At 35.6% G+C, this 20655-nt stretch overlaps 1 protein-coding gene across 16 annotated transcripts in view; it reads right to left on the bottom strand.

Moving 5' to 3' along the window:
• Positions 1-757: 757 nt before the first annotated feature.
• Prrg1 (proline rich Gla (G-carboxyglutamic acid) 1) overlaps positions 758-20655 on the bottom strand; it is a 134305-nt gene continuing 114407 nt past the window's right edge. For 13 of the 16 annotated variants that reach the window (XM_006528143.3, XM_011247634.2, XM_006528144.3 and 10 more), the window contains one exon: positions 761-4320. In XM_006528143.3, the coding sequence (XP_006528206.1) occupies positions 3835-4320 (486 nt within the window). In that variant the 3' untranslated portion in view covers positions 761-3834. Of the gene's footprint in view, positions 4321-20655 lie in introns of all 16 variants that reach the window. The other 3 variants (NM_027322.2, NM_001289683.1, NM_001164275.2) reach the window with 1 other exon arrangement.

Genomic DNA, 20655 nt, shown 5'->3' on the forward strand with positions numbered 1-20655 from the left:
TGTTGTGTGTGTTCCCTTTTATGACAGCTTTTAATAAAAGCACAAGATAGTTTAATTTTCTTTTCCATTGATTTTGAATTTGGAAAGTGTGAGTCCCTCAGCTCTTCTTGTTTAAAGGAGAAGTAGTCCACCAGGTCCAGAAGCTCGCCATTCCCAGGGCTGAGGAAAAGCCTTGCTGTGGCTCTGGGTTATGGCCCAGTCCAGTGGCTGAGGAAGGCTTGGTTGTGGTTAGCACTAACACTCAGGCTGTGATCCCTGGCACCGCTGCCTCCCTGCTTCCTACCCTAGATGTTGATGTTTTAGCAGAAAGCTGGTGTTCCCACCATCATACAGCAGTGGCATCTACCTGCGTGGTAGATTTTTAATTTGTCTTAAACGAGGAAGGGCCACGGTAAAGGATAGACTTATAGTAAATTGGTACTTCAAATAAACATTATGTACTTATGTTTATAAAGAAAAAAATATATCTGTAGAAGTCACTCACTGTTATCACAAATTAACAAAATACATAATAGCAAGGATCTTACATGAGACAGATGTGTTTCCACTTATTTAAGTAATTAAAAAGTAGTATAGAAAGTTTTTAATGCTGAGAAAACTGAGGTTTTTCACTAAATTATTTCTGATTTCTGTACAGTGATAGCCTACAAATTCATAAGAAAAATACAATAGTTTTACTTAACTAAAAGAATATAATTATTAAGAGTTTATTCAGTGTTTTTACCATCTAATCATATTAATATATAAGAAAAACAAGCTGTTGGGTTTAAAAATAGCTTTATTTAGCATACCAAAAACACAGAAACATAAGAAAATTGTATCTAGTATAAACATAAAAAGTTAAATATAATTTAATGTAAACCAAGCATTTGAAAATGTGAAGTATTGTAATAAAATACATGCTATTTACACAGAACTAAGTTAAAGCTACCTCTGTAGTTACTGGATCAGATTATCAATCTTGAAGATGTTATCATTAGCAATCAACAAACATTAACAGCTCCCTTTTTTATTAGTCAATAGGAAAAGAACCAATCATTATATTTATTATTTAAAACATTTAATTTATTGTGACATTTAGAGCAGGCAAGCAAAAAGTGCCAGTTCAAGGATTCCACATATAAGCAATGTAGGTGGAGGTTTGAAAATCATACTATTGGAGGAACCTAGAGCAGATCTTATTATTTAAATATAAATTGTTTAATTCCATTTACTTACTGCTTAGAAAGATATTAAGTATATTCTGCAAAAATAAATCTTCATTAAAAATGATCAAAGGCAAATGCAGTATCAATCACATAGGAAATGCAAAGCATAAAAATATATATTATTCCAGATAAGCCCCTTAATTATAATAAATGTTAAGAAACTCAGTTTATAAAACCAGAAGGGGTAGCAAAGGGAATTTTAAAAGTATGAAACCTAAACTGTACTCAAACACAACAAAAAGTGTAAAATAAAAGTTCATGAAGTAGTATTTTGATTATACTTTTCTTATAGAAAAGCTGCCATAAAATTTATGGTTAGTACAGCTATTAATTACTATGAAATAGTGTTTTCTCTGACCAACAATCTAAACAGCTGTCATTACTAATCAATTTCTTTAGCTTCTATTTCAAGAACCATCATTCATTGTTCTACTTCATTCAGACAGTGGTAAATCCAATATTGAGACTTCAAAATATAAAGTAACTTTACAAGAACAAAAACCTAACTTAGTGACAGGATGCCTTGCTCTTTTGTCCAATCCTGTAGTTCTTAAAATTTGGATTTCTGGATCCCTCCTTAAACTCTTGGGGGAATCTAGATTCCAAAGAACTTTTATTTTTTGAGATTTTTATCTATCAATATTTAACATGTTAGAAATGAAGTGAAAAAATTAAAGACTAATTCAGCTAAAAATTAAAAATATATGCCAATACAAATGATATTTTTATGAAAATAGCTATATTGTATTTTTAAAAAGGTGTGTGATAACTGTATTGTTTTCCATTGTTTAACTCTGTTTTGAGAGAACAAGAATAAAGAGACAATGTCTTCAGATAGGATGAAAATATTTTGATTTCACAGATTTCATGAAAGACTGTCAGGTAACTCCTAGGATTTATGGGCCACAATTTGAAAATTGCTAGTCTCATCTAATGGCTAATATTAGTGTAACACACACACAAACAGCCTTAATTTTCAGTTATAAACAACCCATAACTTCTCTTGTACACTGGATCAAACATCTCTAACTTCAGATTTAATTAGAAACAGACAATTATCATATAGTAAGGAAAAATATTTAAAGCAATATTGTCATGTGGAGACCATTATCAAGATACAAATACGTTTTCACCTATCATACCTATTAACTAATTCATGTACTTTAGTGTAAATTCCAGCATTTCTTCATCCAATACAGCACTTGTAAATGTACTTAAATTGGCACAGCTTTTGTACAGTCCAGATAATGTGTGAAGGTAAGTAATAGTCCATACATTCAACTTAGGAAAATATTAACTATGGAGCAGCCTGTTACATTTCTCATTATGTAAAAGCTCTGATAGAATTCTAGGGAAATGGGAAGAAATGTAAATAAGCACAATAATAACATTAAGATCTTACAGTTAAACAGTTCTTCATACCACAAAATTATTTGTATACACGCCATCTCATTTGACCTTTTTCAATACTTTCTGAAATAGTTTATTTTGACAATTCATTTGTAACCTACTCCCTATCCTCGAAGAAAAAGATGCAAAACTACTGAAGTTAAAAAAAAGATAGAATATAAAAGGCAACATAATGAGATCTATGTGGAACTAAACTAAACTTAGTTTACATTTACTATAGCAGATATTCTAAAAATCTTCTATCAACAGAACATTAACACAAAAGTCACAGCTTATAACTAAATGAAAATTGTGCACTAATAATTTGGAGAATAAGATTTTAACCTGTGTAAAACATTAAAAAATGATTTGAATTTGATTTTGGCTAAATTCTTGAGTATATGGGGAGTCTACAGTAGCAATGAGAAAAAAATTAGTGGAAAAAAATTATTACCAACCACATGATGAGGAATGGAGTAGTCAGTACCTACTCCCTGTCATTAACACAAACACTATTTCATTACCTAGAAATACTTGCAAGCAAGATATTAATACGAGTGGCATGAAACATCCAAAGATGCTAAGACAATTTTAATGGAGCAGTGTTTGGTAATCAGCCAAGAAGGAAAACTCTAGTACAAAATAAGCAAAATGACACTAATGATCAATGGTTTCCTTGTTATATACTACAATCAAGTACATATACTAAATGCTACATGCTCTTTCTCTGTCTCTCTGTTTGAGATGTTTCTAAAATTGAGGATGAATTCATGCATATTTTTTCCTTTCATGAAAGAAGAAATAGGTAGTTAACTGATATCTTTAATTAGAAAACATGCATGTTGCTGTCTATCACATACACTGTCTATGAATCCTGCCTTTTCAATTTTTGTGAGTAATGCTCTCTTTATGGGTGATGTGGTAGAAGTTAGTTGTACACAAATTGGATGGCACACATTTGGTTATATGCATACATGTGTATTCCTTACAGTACATAAAGACTGCCACCGACAATGTCTTTCCTTCATGTTTCCTCTTGTAAAAACTAACACAGATAATGATTTTATAGTAAGAGACAAAACCAAAGATAAATCAAACCAGTAAATGTGAAGTGGTGTGCTCTAAGAGTCTAATAAAATAAGTCAATGCACATTTACGTAGTATTAAAGTGCTAGAAAGTTTTCCATTAGTATTTTAGAAATGATTAAAGTAAAAAAAAAAAAAAAGTTTTGCAGCTTCATTTGATGGTGGTGACCACAGGCACCATAGCAATGGCACTAGCTGAACTGGAGTTGACTATGTCCTCATATTCTGGTGGTGGGTCTAAAGGAGGTTCTGTTTCACTCCTTCTCAGGTTCACCTGGCCGGTGGCTTCCTCATAGGTAGGTGGGGGATCACAGTTGGAAAGGCGAGTGGAAACCGAATCTGAACGCCCAACAACATATTCCAAAAACCCTGGAGACAATGCACTGCTATCAAAGACTTCATCTGGTGGAGGAGGTGGAGTGATGATGTTAAGTTGCTGAGGGAAAGGAATGTGGCTTTCAGTCACTGTCTGTCTCCGAGTTTTGTTTCTTAGAAAGCATCTCCAGATTAAGAAGATGACAAGGAGAATAATGAAGAGGCCAAAGATTAATGGAAAAGTAAGATAAAATTGAAACCAGTCACTTCCTCTGTTGGTTTCTCCTTGTTGTGCTTTTGTGTAGGTGCTCCAAAACTCCTTCTATAAATACAAAAAAAAATAGGTAAAAAATATCAATATGGTCAAACCATGGTTAAGTATGAACAAATACTTGTGTTCAGATATTGACAAAAAAAAAAAAAAAACCAGAATCAGATGTGTTAGGTTAAGTGAGAGCCTTATTTTCCATACCAGTAAATAATTGAGAAGTCCATCATTAGAAACTGTTTATCAGATAAAAACAACACTAATTTGCTATATTTAATGAACCTAACTATCAACCATCATAGCTTATGGCTCAGTACACTGAAGTTTCAAGTCTCTTATGGTTCTATAGCTGACTGAGAGATAGCAATGGGCTGCAGTTCATTTGTTGGTACTCACCAGTATCCACAAAGAGTGAGTTACTGAACAGTGATAGATAAGGAAAAGCTCAAAATTCAAAAGCTGAAATACAGTATCTACTAAATGCATATCATTTCTACACCCCTGTAAAGTTGAAAAATTGTAAGTGAAACCATTATTAGTCGGAATTATCCATAGATCATCATGTTCATTCTGGATGCTGCCTACAATAGTCATAACTCAAAGCTCTTTAAGATTTAGAGTTATTTACACTTTCATAGCTGAGACATTCTAAGAGTATGAACCAGAGATTCAGGAGAGAATCATAGTCTAGCTGTTGTGTTTTAGAGTGAAAATTAAAGGAGTAGGGAGATGTTTCCGTAGATAAGTGCTTGCTATGCAAGCATGAGAACCTGAGTTGAATCCTTATCACACAAAGAACACGTACACACACATATGTATATACAAAGCAGAAAGACAATTAAGAGCTGAGTTATTCTCTTTTAAAGGTAATATCAATTCATTTACCTTTAAAAATATAAGCCAAAGGACTGGGTATGTTTTAGAGTACTTGTAATATAGAGATGCAAGTAAGTATAAGCACATAAGATATGTGGTTATGAACTGTCACTCTCCATATCCAAATCTGAGATTCTTATGTAAGCCCCATCAAAATTGATACTATCTGCTGGTTAAGGCTTTTAGTACCAAACATTTAGCAAATATATACCTTGATTCCTAATAGTTTTGTTTGGGGGGCTCAACATACATTCCTCCCTCACCCCTTTTATCAACTATAATGCTTTATATACAGATGTTACCTATGAATAAAATACATAGTCTTCCCACAAGAACCATTAGGGTAGTGCAGAAATTCTGTCACTGTACACTAGAACGTAGACTTTAAATTCCAAATGAAAAATATTGGGAATTTAAAACTTTACATGTTTGTTGGAAACTATTTAGAAGATGCAAAGGAAACTTCATGTAATTATAAGATATCACATTTCTTCTTGAGCCTTAATTTCTTTACCTGTATAGTGGGACAATAGATTTTTTTAAATTATTTTATTTCTTTACATTCCACCCATTGCTCCCAAACCCAGTCTCCCTTCTCACAGTTCCTCATCCCATTCCTCCTCCCACTTGCCTCTGAGATAGTGCCCTCACCACTATACCTCCTCCTTCTCTGGGGCCTCAAGTCTATAAAAGTATCTTTATATAAGTCATGCTATCTGACTTAACTCCAGAATTCTAATTAACTGAAATACCATTATCATGGACATTGGGCACTGTGATTTCCCAAACAGCTATCAGGACTGGTAGTTTACACTGGACTGAAATAATTTTATCTTTACTAGAAATTGTTTAAAAAGTAAATCAGATAGCACATACACCACATCTAGCTACATTTCCTATATATAAACTCTCAATAGTAATGATTATAATAAATGATATGTCTACTTAAGCCTTTGCTTCCAAATGACTAACTTAATCTATATCTTGATTCAGGGAACCTTCAGTGCCATTCACATCCTCCCTTGTTATTATTTTCTTCCTTTTTTGTGTTAGTCACTTTTGTGTTATCATTGAGAAGTTTTTCGAAGAAAAAGAATTTTAAAGAAGGAAGAATTTTGTTTTGTTTGTTTGTTTGTTTGTTTGTTTTGTTTTGTTTTATTGGATTTTGGCTTCATAGTCTTCAGTCTATTGTTCCTGCCTCTGTTGTCTCTGTACTTGCACTGAGGCAAATTCATAATGACAGGTATGGTGCTATAGAGTATACTTCATGGTACCAAGAAGCAAACATGGATTGAGGAATATACCTTAGTATAAAACAGAGCACCCAACAAACCTGCCTGAGAGCCCTTCTCCCTTCTATGGAGTTCTGCCTCCTAAAATTTCCACCACCTTCCATTAATATGAATTCACCAAGTAAATTATTGTATTGATTAAGTCAGAAGCCTGATAATATAATCACTTCTTTAAAAAGTTTATTTTCTATGGTGTGTATGTACCCATGGCATAGCATATATATAAAATCAGAGGACAATGTTTAAGAGTCATTTTTCTCCTTATCATGTGATCCTTAGGGATTGAATTTGCATCATGAGGCTTGGCATCAAGTACTTTTATCCACTGAGTCATCTTACTGTCCCTTAATCATGTCTTTATGATTGATTCTACCAGCTGGGGATAAAGAGTTCAACATATGAGCCTGTAAGGGATACTTCATATCCAAAATATGACTATTTTTAAAATTCTGATATATTCAGTTTCCAATATGACCCACATTTGGGATTTTAAAATCAGATATACTATAGGTTTATAAGCCTTTACATAAAATACCAAATCTTCTAAAGAAAGATTCTGGACTCTAAAATGGGATGTTTACAATCTTATACCCATACAGCATTTAATGTACTTGTGGACATTGCAATGATTCAAAATGATATCCTCTCTAAGGGGCATGATTACTGCAAACTTCTGTGATTCTATGATTAACTTGGATGCCCTATAAAATTTTATATTATTTTCTAAATGATATGTAAATACTAATAATTAATTTCAGTTTAAAAATCAGCAAGGAGACTGGAAAGACAGCTCGGTGGTTCAGAGCATTTGTTGCTCTTACAGAGGACCTGTTCTTGGTTCCTGGTACTCATACAGTGGTTCAAAACCAACTCTGACTCTAGTTTCAGGGTATCTGACACCTTTTTCTGAACACTGAGGGAATCAGGCATACATACGGAACACACACACAGGAAAAACATTCATCACATAAAATAAAATGGATGAGTCTAAAACAGTTTAAGATTCAGGAAGAGGCTGATAGGCATGGCTCAGCAGTTAAGAGCACTTGCTCTTCTCCAGATGACCTGAATTTAATTCCTAGCAATCCATAACATATCACCATAGTCCAAAATTCTAATTCCAGGAGATCTATCACCTTCTACTGACCTCCTTGGGTACTGCACACAAGTAGTTCTCAAATATACACACGGAGAAAAGACTTTAAGGACACATAAAACAAAAATAAGTAATAGAAAATTAGGAAGGAATCAGCAAGGTTAAAAATATTCTAGCTAGGCATAGTGAGATAGACAACTTCTCCTTAAAAAAATAAGCGAAGAGGAGGAGGAGGACGAGGAGGAGGAGGAATGAAAGAAGAAAAAAATGCCCCATGTATCCAGAAGTAGCATTTATTTACTTATTTTAGGATGATAAAACAATTGTAATATAATCAAATGATTCTTACTTCACTTCTATTAACACTATAAGTCGCAAACTAAAACTCATGAAACCTATATATAAAGTCTGGGGTTGTGGTGCTAGGGTGGGCCCTCAAGGACCTCTCACATGCTAGGAAGCTATGTTCTCATACAGTTTTTTTAAAATAAACAAACACACAAACAAACATCTTATGCTTTTAATACTCTATACATTTTATACAATGACTAATTTTACAACTGGTAATTTTCAGTATATATAATGACATTTGGAATACAGAATTTAATTATATGAAGTGTTATTAATGCAGAAAGCTAGAAGAGAAATATTAAAGTAGAGATTAAATACCTTTTACCAGAAGGAATGTCCGGGAAGGGAAGCTTATTGGCTAAACGCTTGGGCTAGCCCATCTAGATACCTTATTAGCACAGAGAACTCTGTGACTAGTGGTCAGGATCCGCATATGGGGTGTTGTTGTCACGTGCTCCAGGACAGGAACTGGATTTGGAATAGATGAAATCAATGCCTACTGTTTTCAGATATGAGAATTTACTGGGGTTTCTGAATCCACTCAAACTTCCAAGTTTTTTGTCTGGTGACACAGTTCCACTTGCCCCACATAGAACTGTATTTTAAGAGTTAAAATAATGTATGTGTGAATGTTTTCCAATGTGTGGAGGCCAGAAATTGTGTTGGAATCCATGAGATGGAGTGACAGGCAGTTCAACTGTTTGACATAGGTGCTGGGATCCAAACTCAGGTCCTTTGGAAGAGCAGCAAGGGCTGTTAACAGCTGAGCCATCTGTACAGCCCCCTTAATTGTTCATAATTTATTTATTTGATTATCTCAGAACCCATTTGGGGAGGCAGAGAAGTGGGTGATTTTGCAGTCAGTTTGAACTGCTGAGGATGGCTTGGTTGTTAACATTTACTTCATGCACAGTCATCACAGAAGCAGGACAAATCAATCAAAAAAGCAAGTATCTTGAAGGGACATGGTTCTCATGCTTAATGTAGACTTATGGTGATACTTATTATGATTTATTTCTTGGAACTTGACATATTGCCACTGCTTCAAAATCACTGTTGACTTAGCAAGGAAGGAATAAAATGGTTATAGTTTAAACCTGAACTATTTCCTAATGGCTAATATTTTGAATATTTGTTGCTTAGATTTTGTGGTTTGAGGGTATTTTCAGGAAGGTGTGTTAATCAATTAATTTCTTTATTTTATTAGATATTTTCATTATTTACATTTCAAATGTTATCCCCTTTCCTGGTTTCCACTCTGAAAATCCCTGTCCCCTCCCCTCTCCCCCTCCCTCTGCTCACCAACTCACACACTCCAGCTTCCTGGCCCTGGCATTCCCCTACACTGGGCATAGAGCCTTCACAGGACCATGAGCCTCTCCTCCCATTGATGACCAACAAGGCCATCCTCTGCTACATATGCAGCTAGAGCCATGGGTTCCTCCATGTGTACTCTTTGGTGGGTGGTTTAGTCTTCAGGGAGGTTTAATTATGGATGAGAGGCCTACTCTGATTTTTGAAAGTACTACTCCACTGGTGAGAGTTCTAGACTGAATTAAAAAAAAGAAGAAGATGAAGAAAATCACCTGGGTACTATCATTGAATGAATATCTTTCCCTTTTTCCTGGCTATAGATGCAATAAGACCAGCTTCCTAATTTTCCTGTCACTATAGATAGAATTACTATCTATTCTATCCATATTATGCCTTCCCCACACACATTGTATGGTTGACTAAACCATTTCTTCCTTAAGTTTCTTTTTGTCAGATATTTGATAGCAGCAATAAGACAGTAACTAATACTGAGAACTGGTACCAAGAAATAGGCCAATTGCAGTCATAAATCTGTCCATGTGTTGTTTATGTGGAAAAAAATTATGGCAAGAATGTGGAAGAGTTTGTAGTTGTAGGCTAGATAGATAAACCTTCCCTACCATATTATAAGCAGAAATGAATGGACCATGGATCTAAAGTCTACAAAATTACACACCAAAATAAGATAATAAGTAAGGACAGGGGAGGCTCAGTACATAGGTTCCAGAGGGGAACAAGGATGCCATTGGGAAGATGGATTCTGGCTACTTATACTACACACTCAGGCCATTTGAGCAGTTTTCTGAAAATTTGTGTGAGGTTGAATGCAAAAGTATTGGACTAAGTTATTTGGTGGAAGAAATTTCAAGAGAAAATGACATCCAAACTGGGACATAGTGATTGCTCACTGCTCTTATTCAGATTTTCAGTAAAACAGAGAGCAGAGAGATATCCACTTTGGTAAAGAAAGCAACAAATCAGAATATAAACAAGTTATGTGAACTTTAAAATGAGTTGCAAACATAGGGTGTAAAGAAAGCAGCTAAAGAGAAACTCCATTGGTCAGCCCTGGAACAATAGGAATGTGATAATTTATAAAATGCAAATGATTCAGGTGTATTTGCACTCCTTGATACTAGCATTTGGAATGCAGACCAGCCTGATGTACATACTGATTTCTAGGCCAGCCAAGGATAATAGAAAAACCCATCTGAAAAATGCAAATTTACTTGGAAAGAGCAAGCCAGAAACTGAGAATGCTACTAAAGGGGTTCTCTGCTCCAAAATGGCCACCTTGGGAAATATTTTCGCAGGTTCAGAGATTTTTTTTTTGAACTTTGATTAAACTGCTAGGTGGGACTTTTGAGCAATCTTTAAACTGTTAATGCTATGAGAACTTCTGAAATTGGAATTTTTTATAGCAAGTTGGCTATAAGACTTTGAGAGTCAGGGGTGGGATATTATGATTTAAAGTGTTGTGTTAGGCACAATGGGTAGAAATGGAATAGTTAGCTAAAAATGATTGTATAAATTATACTATATTACACTATACCATAATTTATATATATATATATATATATATATATATATATATATATATACTTTGCCTGTAGTCATATAGTGTACCACATATATGCCTGTTGCCCACAAAGGTCAAAGAGGGTGTTAGAACCACTGAAACTTTATCTATGAAGGTTGTGAACTACCATGTTAGGACTGAAAACCAAATCCAAGCCCTCTACAAGAGAAACAAGAGTTTTTAACCACTAAGCCAACTCTAGCTCCTGTGGTAGTCAATTTCAGTTGTCAACTTAACTGAATTTATAATTACCTAGGGGACACAAATTTTGGGTATGCCTGTAAGGTCCCTTTTCAGGGATGTTTCACTGGGGTGGTAAGAACCACCCTGAATGTGGAAGATATTGTTTCATGGGTTTGGATCTAGGACTGAATAAAAAGAAGAAAGGATAAAATCAGGCTAAGCATTCTTTATGACTCTCTTGCTTTATGACTGTGGAGGCAATGTGTTAAGTTACCTCATACTTTCACCAAAATAAACCCTTCCTTAACTTTTTTCTTGTAAGGTATTTATTTGTTTTGAATTTAGTGTTGTTTTTGAGACAGTGTTTCACTATGTTGTTCTGGTTATCCTGGAATTCACTCTCTGAGTGAAGGCTGAGACAAGGCTGGCGTCGGATGCCTACATCTAGCTTCTGAGTGATGGGATTAAAGGTGTGTGCCACTAGGCAAAGCTTGTTATGTTGCAGTAAGAAGAAAGTAAGTAATATACCAGCCAATGTTTTGCTTGAAACACTGTGCAACATTTCAGGAAGTGGGGCCTAACTGGGATTCATTAGTCTTTAGAGATGGGCCTTTGAAGCTTATACCAGGTCGTTTTCTCTGACTTCAATCTTTGTTTCCTGGTGTGTTGTGTTGTGAAAAGCCTCCACTATAGTGCCCACACTGAGCTCTTCTAACAAAGTTACTTCTTGCCATGATAAACTGAAATCTGAAACCATAAGCCAAAATAAATTTTCCTATTTTAAATTATTTATTTCTGTCTGATATTATTGTCATTTCCCATTTCCATGGGAAAGTAACTCATACAGGTAAGTAGCCAAGTGTCTACCATATTTCTAAAGGGCTGGAGACCAGAAATTCAGTTGTATCATTCTAGGCTAAATGCATTGAGTACATTGCTTTTTTTCTGCCAGATAGTACCTATGTTATAGAAATCACTGAGCAAATAAATGTGAGCACAATAGAGTCATAAAAATAGTTGAGAAATTGAGAATTATTTGGCAGTACCAGTAACTATTACATGTTACTATAAAATAGTATCATAAAGGGGTAAAAAAAAAAATGGCTCACCAGACCAGTTAAAGCACTTGCTGATCTTACACAGGATTTTGGATTAGGTTCCCAGCACCCTCATGACAGCTGACAACTGTTTGTAATTGCAGTTCCATAGGACCTGGCATCCTCTTCTGGCCTTTGAGGACATTGGCATGCATGCAATGAACAGATATTCATGAAGGCCAATACTCATTCATTACACAATACAGAAGTGGATGCTCACAGTCATCTATTGGATGGAACACAGGGCTCCTAATGGAGGAGCTAGAGAAAGTATTCAAGGAGCTGAAGGGGTCTGCAACCCTACAGGAAGAAAAACAATATCAACTAATCAGTACTCCCAGAGCTTGTGTCTCTAGCTGCATATGTAGCAGAAGATGGCCTAGTTGGCCATCATTGGGAAGAGAGGTCCCTTGGTCTTGCAAACTTTATATGCCCCAGTACAGGGGAACAGCAGGGCCAAGAAGTGGGAGTGGGTGGGTAGGGGAGTAGGGCGAGGGGAGGGCGGGGGAGTATAGGGAACTTTCGTGATAGCATTTGAAATGTAAATGAAGAAAATATCTAATAAAAAATTGAAAAAAAAGATATTGCGAGTTATTCAAACACATGATGTCTGATTCTAAAGAATAAAACTCTAGCATGGTGAGAAAGGATATGAAAAGTGGCAAAGCATTTATTTCTAGTCTTTTATAATGTGTATTGTATCATGCTGAGCAGGGAAATGAAGCTTCTCATCTGAAGAATTTAGGTTGAAGACTGTTTTCTCAGCCAGAAAAGAGTGTCTTCAGGTGAATATGAAAAAAATAATAATAATAGTAAAATAAAGTAAAAAATAAACCTTCACAAAGTCTGTATCAGCAAACATTGCCCGTTAATATAGTTAGTGCTTTAGGCTTTGTAGGACATAATGTCTCTGTCTTACCTGTTGACTTTAACTTTGCTGTAGAAACACAGTGGTGCACAATATGTTAACAATTGGTCATACATCTGTTCTTTTGAAATTTATAGACAAGAACAGATTGGCCGGATTTGCCTTCTAGGCTATATTTTTCCAGCTCATGTTTATGATAAAACAAACAAGTTGCCAAAATGTTTATAAAACAGAATGATTAAAAGTGTGCATAATATATATATATATATATATATATATATATATACACATACACATATATATATACTAAGTTTTATGATATATATACCAAAATTTACTATATATGTATGTAAATGTATATATATGTATATATATATTTCATAAGTATAAAGCAGAAATTTTCTAGTTTTCTAGGATATTTCCTACTTCAGTTGTTACTGAATTACAGCATATTTTAAGTGATTGGTACAGTGTATGCATGAGGCCATGACTGCATAAATCATTTGAACAATGCTATTTTTCAGCATCTTAAGTTTTCTTAAGGTGTATCCATGGTAACAATCAGGATTATAAAGAAAACTTCACAAACACAAGGTGCATACTCATTACAAAGTAACTTGTTAAGATGTAGATTCCATTTAAGGAAAATGGGGCTTTAGAATTTGCATTACAAAAGAGCTGTGAGGCTAGATGGCTAATGCTATGCCACAGACCACTCTGAATAATATTGTGCACCAGTTTTTAATGTATGCCAACCAATGCCTTAGCCCAGCGGCTAAGACATTTAGTTTGATAGAGACCTAGGTGGTATTTCCAAAGCGTTTTGGTGACTCATACTACAGAATAGCCAAATTGAAAACCTCTATGCCAAAGCTCACAGTAAACTATAAGCTTTACTTATGATGATATTAGTAAACATTTTTCCCCTTGCCTTTTGAGACAGGATTTCTTTGTGTATCCTTGCCTGTCCTGGAACTCAGACATTAGCCTGCCTCTGTCTCCAGAGCACTGGGATTAAAGGTGTGCTACAACACTGCCTGGCTGATATTAGTAGCTTTAATGTGGTCCCTTTTGCTCATTTACTTCCCAACCATCTTACCTGTTTTAAGTCCAAATACCCTGGAGACTAGGTTTACCACTACAACTTTTTGTTCTTCTTCTATTCAAGAAGTACAAGGATGCCATCTAGCTTTCTGACAAAACAATAGCTAAGAATTTTCCCTTTTAAATGCACAGTGCTATTATTAGTTATAATACAAGAGAGACCTCCAGTGGCAAAATATGTGATGTGTATTCCATTCCGTAAAGCTTAAGTACCAGAAAAAAATCTAGAACTAGATATAAAATGACAGTGGCTGTCATGGTGATTGATGTCATGGTGATTGATGGTGTCTTATGTACTAGATGATTTACATATATAACCTTCACAATGCAAAGGGATTAATTCTTTTGTTATCCTTATCTTACATAGAGGAAAACAGAGGCAAAGACTTAAAGAAATCACATAAGATTATTGAAGATAAGTAGCTAAAGTGAGACTTTCACCCAGCAATCTATGGGTAAAAGACCACAACAGGAAAATGTTCCTCTAAAACACAGAAACAAGAAGCATTCACAATGAACTGAGTTCTAGAATATATTTAAAAAATGATTGTTTCTCATGTGTAGGAGAGAGCAGTATATTGACATTTGCATATGGAGAGGCAAAACATAAATATGAATATGAAACATGCTCAGGTTCATATAGTAGAGACCTGGTTCTAGAAAGTGGTTGGATCCTGAGGGCTCTGTCCTAATCCTTTGTCACTGATTCAAAATATAATGATATTATTGAGAATTGATAAAAGGTAGGTGGCCAAGCCTAGTTGTGAGAAATATGTTACTAATGGTATTTCCTGGAAAAATTTAGCTTGTTTACTAGATCATTCTCTCTACCCTCCATGCAGCCATATATAGGCAAATAGCTACCATGCCCTTCTACTATGACATTCTGCCTTACCCCAGGCCGAGTTGTGAAGCCAAAACAAATTACTTGTCCTTGAAATTGTACTTGAAATTCAAGTATTTGGTCACAGAATTGAAAAGTCTAGATAGAGGTAATCAATCAGCTAATGAAAGACAGTAAGGAGAACAAGTTAGATGGGGTGGCAAAGGAGAAAGAACACTTTATAGAAACTTGATTAATATGACTGGGCAGATGGCTCAGCAGTTAAGGACACTACTGCTCTTTTAATGGACTCAGGTTTAATCCCCAGTACCCAACATTACAGTAGCTTACAAATAGCCATAATTCCAGTTTCAGAGTATCCCGTACCTTCTTCTTGTTTTCTTGGGTACCATGTGTACACGGTACAAAGATATATATATATATGCAGTCAAGATACCCATACACATAAAGTAAACACTGATAACAAAAACTGTTGAGCCAGCCAAGACGTGAATGAATAAGTGAATGGAGAGTGAAAATATGGTATAAATAAAAATGGTATTCAGTGGATACAGAAAATGTGGTACATCTACACAATGGAGTACTACTCAGCTATTAAAAAGAATGAATTTATGAAATTCCTAGCCAAATGGATGGACCTGGAGGGCATCATCCTGAGTGAGGTAACACATTCACAAAGAAACTCACACAATATGTATTCACTGATAAGTGGATATTAGCCCCAAACCTAGGATACCCAAGATATAAGATATAATTTGCTAAACACATGAAACTCAAGGAGAATGAAGACTGAAGTGTGGACACTATGCCCCTCCTTAGATTTGGGAACAAAACACCCATGGAAGGAGTTACAGAGACGGAGTTTGGAGCTGAGATGAAAGGATGGACCATGTAGAGACTGCCATAGCCAGGGATCCACCCCATAATCAGCATCCAAACGCTGACACCATTGCATACACTAGCAAGATTTTATTGAAAGGACGCAGATGTAGCTGTCTCTTGTGAGACTATGCCGGGGCCCAGCAAACACAGAAGTGGATGCTCACAGTCAGCTAATGGATGGATCATAGGGCTCCCAATGGAGGAGCTAGAGAAAGTAGCCAAGGAGCTAAAGGGATCTGCAACCCTATAGGTGGAACAACATTATGAGCTAACCAGTACCCCGGAGCTCTTGACTCTAGCTGCATATATATCAAAAGATGGCCTAGTCGGCCATCACTGGAAAGAGAGGCCCATTGGACACGCAGACTTTATATGCCCCAGTACAGGGGAATACCAGGGCCAAAAAGGGGGAGTGGGTGGGCAGGGAAGTGGGGGTGGGTGGATATGGGGGACTTTTGGTATAGCATTGGAAATGTAAATGAGTTAAATACCTAATAAAAATGGAAAAAAAATGGTATTCAGCTATAAAGAAAAAAAATGAAATCATGAAATTTGTAGGAAAATAAATGGACCTGGAAAGTGTAATATTAAGCAAGATGAGGCATACTAAAAAAAAAAAAAAAAACCTTACATAATTAATCTCATATGCAGTTGGTAGCCTTATAATGTATACATGTATACATATAAATAGGTCTAAGGATAAGTAAAGCAACAAACAAAACATAAACACACACACACACACGCAGAAAAAAGAAAAAGAGAGAGTAATAGCAAGTAATGATGAAAGAGGTGGGCTAAAGGATGTATTGAACATGAAAGAAGAAAAGAGACTGAGGTGAGGGCTACAAGGGAAATAGCGGTATCAGATGAAGTGTGGAGATGCAAATCAATTAAACATAAATTGTTCAAAAGTGTCATTTGCTCAAAACTGTCATAATGATAATTAACACTATACTAATGTGAAAAAAGGGCCAAGAATCTGGGAAACGGACTTGCAGGGAGGGAATGGGTAAAAGGAATGGGAGGGATATAAGAGAGTGTCAATGACAGGGACATGAGAGAGCGAGGGTGATGATAAGTTACTTTATATATGCCTAAAATTGTCAAATAATAAATTTAATAAAGTATTTTTAAAGGATCATCACATTTATTGTCTTAGTCACTTCTCTATTGGTGTGCTAAGATACCATAACCATGGGAACTTTTAGAAAATAGTTTATTATGGGATTACAGTTTCCAAGGGTGAGTCCATGACTGTAACAGCATGGCAGCAGGCAAGCAGACAGAGCTCTGGTATAGGAGCTTAGAGTATATCTTACTGTATTCTGATCCACAAGCATGAGGCAGGTGTGTGTGGTGTGTGTGTGTGTGTGTGTGTGTGTGTGTGTGTGTGTGTGTGTGTGCGCTAACTAGGAATGGTATGTGCTCTTGAAACTTCAAAGCATACATCCAGTGACCTCCTCCAACAAGGCCATACCTCCTAATTATCAAACAGTTCTACTAACTGTGAAACCAAGCATTCATATATATTAGACCACAGAGGGTATTTTTCTGGCTTCTTAGGCGTAGAGGTGGAGCTGCTATTGTTACGTTGAAAAATATAAATTCTTCGCTATATACCCAAAGATTATACTAATAATCTAAATCAGGTAGACACACTGAGAATGAATACCTGTGCAAATTCTAGATAAGGTAATGGTTAAGGTAAGAAGAATATCTTTTCTTGGGAGCCTGTTCTAAATGAGCAGTTGCTTGGCTGTACTTGCCATGATTCTGTTTTCTTTCTGGTGAGCATTCTCTACGATGATGTTTCTCAAATGTCTGTTTAAAAACCTGACAATTCACCTGGGTTCCTATAGGAAGAGAGTGCATGCTCATTGTCTCCAACTTTACCGTGACATCCCTACTTTTATGTGTAATAGGAAAACAAAGTTTTATATAACATATTTTCTTCACTCCTTTAGCCCAGGTGTGCACACTGTAGCATCTTCAAGTTAACTATAGCATCATCATCATCAATAGTTTAACTGCAAAGTCTATAATTGTAGCATCTTCCATTAATTACCACCAATTCATGGACAAAACATGTTTACTTGTCCCATCTGGAATATGCCTATTTCTCTACAAACTCTCTCAGTTAGCATAGTAGTTCAAGCAACAATACTTTTTCACCTGGATTGGACCAAAGGTCTGATGGCTATTAACATGACTGGATAAAGAAAAGGCTACAAAGTACACTTCTGGATGTATTTGTGAGAATGACTCGAAAGGTGAGTGGCAAAAAAGTAAGCACACAAGGTGAGAATAATGTCACTGGAATATGAGAAGTACTATCGATTAGCAAGGACATACATGCAAATGCCCATACATATACAATAAATTTTAATTAAAAAGACAAAAGAGGAATCTAACATGTCTGCACAAACTTTACTTTTTTAAAATGCTAATTGTCTTGCTGCAATGATGGCCTACATGCATCAGACACCAGATTCTTTACCCACTACATTCCTACTTGTAAGCACAGGGTAGTTATAGAAGCTTAGCTTGATCCTCCTTTATAGGTTTCTGGCTTCTCAGACTGAGTTACCAAGGCTGATCAGCCTGTACACAGTCATTGTAGCAAAATCCAGCCTTTCTCCCCTATATTTTAATAAATCCCTTCTTATAATTATTTAACTATGACTGATCTCTACTTTAATTCTCCCCATCCTTTACATTATTTAAAGCAGCCAGTTTACTGACTTAACATTCACTTGGAATTTATGCTTTTATATTTAATGGCTAAAATACGACCTTTATGCTTGACCTCATGATTTTTCAACCCTTCTGAGGAGGTAAGACTTTTATATTTCTGGAGGCAGGTGTCAGTGTGATCATTTCAGTGGTATAAATATTGTATTTTATAAGAAATAGGAAAAGAATTTCCTTTTTTTTCAAAACTATGGCACTGTTTCAAGCCCTGATCCCCTCATTGTATACTTTGGAGACTAGGAATAGAGACTAATTGGTATTGTTGCACCCATCTTGAGGGTTAACATTTTTAATAAAAGGCATGTTCACATCTGCAAGCTAGCATCATTGTGCCGTGATTTCACATTGTTTGTACTTCTAGGTAGTTATTTGTAGTCTGATGTGTGTGTATGCAAGTGTGTGTGTGTGTGTGTGTGTGTGTGCATGTTCCTGTGCACATGTATTCTGACCCAGTACCCCAGATTCTCTCAGTTTTATGATACAAAGTTATGGTTTTATGGTTATGGGAGTATGTCATATGTACATTTATGATGTTGTGATGATATATCAGTCACAAGGTGATATATGATATATATCATATCACTATATGGGATTGTCATGTGTCTCACATGCCAGTTGAAAGTGTAACAGGTCTTTGTGTTACTTTATACTCAAGGAGTGAGCATTTCCAGGAAATCATGTCTACTTTTTCATATATTTAAATGTTTTGATATCAACATTAAAATTATAAAAAATTAAAAAAAAGAAATAGGAAAAGAAACATTATGAAGGCAATATGTATGTCCTATTGATGACCATAATAAATTTACCCTGCATTTTTGGAGAAATCAGGCTAAGTCTCAAACCCATTATCACCATGGCCCAGTGTGACCTGATTATATTTGTGTTTTGGCCACATACAATTTCATGGCTTCTTTCTTGCTACCTAGAATTGAGAACCATTAATTTTATTAAACTAAAAGTATTTAGGAAAAATTAAAAAATTCTTTTAGCTTTGGAGAGAACCAAAGATTGAAACAAGGAACTCACATGGCAGGTGAACATCTGAAGCCCAAGACTCTATTTAAAAATCTTTGCTCCATTTCATTTCCTCCATTTTAATCCCATAGGCAATCTCTCAGTTATACATGTCCTGGGCCCAGACAACAAGGCCCCAGTTACCTACCCAATCACTCTTACCCCACTACCCCACTCTATTTAATTCTCACAAGGTTTTTGTGTTTTGTTTTGTTTTGTTTTTTTATTTTTATTTTTTATTTTTGGAGGGGAGTAACAAAAGACTGAGAAAGAAAAGAAGGATTTGAATTTTTCTATTTATTTATTTATATTGATACTGTGTGTGTGTGTGTTCTCAGAAGAGAATATTAAATCACCTGCAACTGGAATTACAAGCAGTTGTGAGCTACGTATAATGAGTTCTGGAAAACTGAATCAGGTCCTTTGGAAGAGCAAGTACTCTCAATGACTGAGCATCACTCCCTCCCCACAGAAACAGTTTTTTTTTTTTTATGTTAATGCCTCATTCTGCATCATTTGTTATTTTCAATTCATTCACTGCTTCTTTGGGGCACTAGGATTATTTTTAATGAAACATGTCTCAGAAAGATTTAAGTATTGTTGGGAACCCCTGAAATAGATAAACTGGTACAGTTGCGTAAGTGAAAAGTACCAGCAAGTGGCTCAAGTCCTCCAAAGTCACACTTAGAAATTCAACAGAAGCACTCTTACTGACTGGCAATAAAGGAATTCTCTTCCAGATCCTAAGGTCTGTGGATTCCTTATTTTTAAATCCAATCTCCTGATAAAGTCTTTAATATTTAAACAATGTTCAAATGGCATTACAATTCTGAAGAACTAAAATCTTGCATTATTGTAGCCAACTTAGAAAGAATAAAAATGTATAAGGACATACGTATGTCCTTCCAGTTGGCTATCAAACATTTGAGATGACAGATGCCAAGAAATTTGAAATTTCTCCAGAATCCCATGCTGAGAGAAGGAGAAGCTTTGGAGCCTGTTATTAGAGGAGGGAGTTTCTCTCCTGGAGAGAGATTTGACATAGTTCTAAAACTTTTCAGTCCACCTTTAGGAGAGACTGGCCCAAGACAATGATGGTCTGGGATCCACACCTTGGCAGATTGGTCTTGTCCTC

Source organism: Mus musculus, chromosome X (assembly GCF_000001635.26).
Source record: "Mus musculus strain C57BL/6J chromosome X, GRCm38.p6 C57BL/6J".
Classification (NCBI taxonomy): domain Eukaryota; kingdom Metazoa; phylum Chordata; class Mammalia; order Rodentia; family Muridae; genus Mus; species Mus musculus.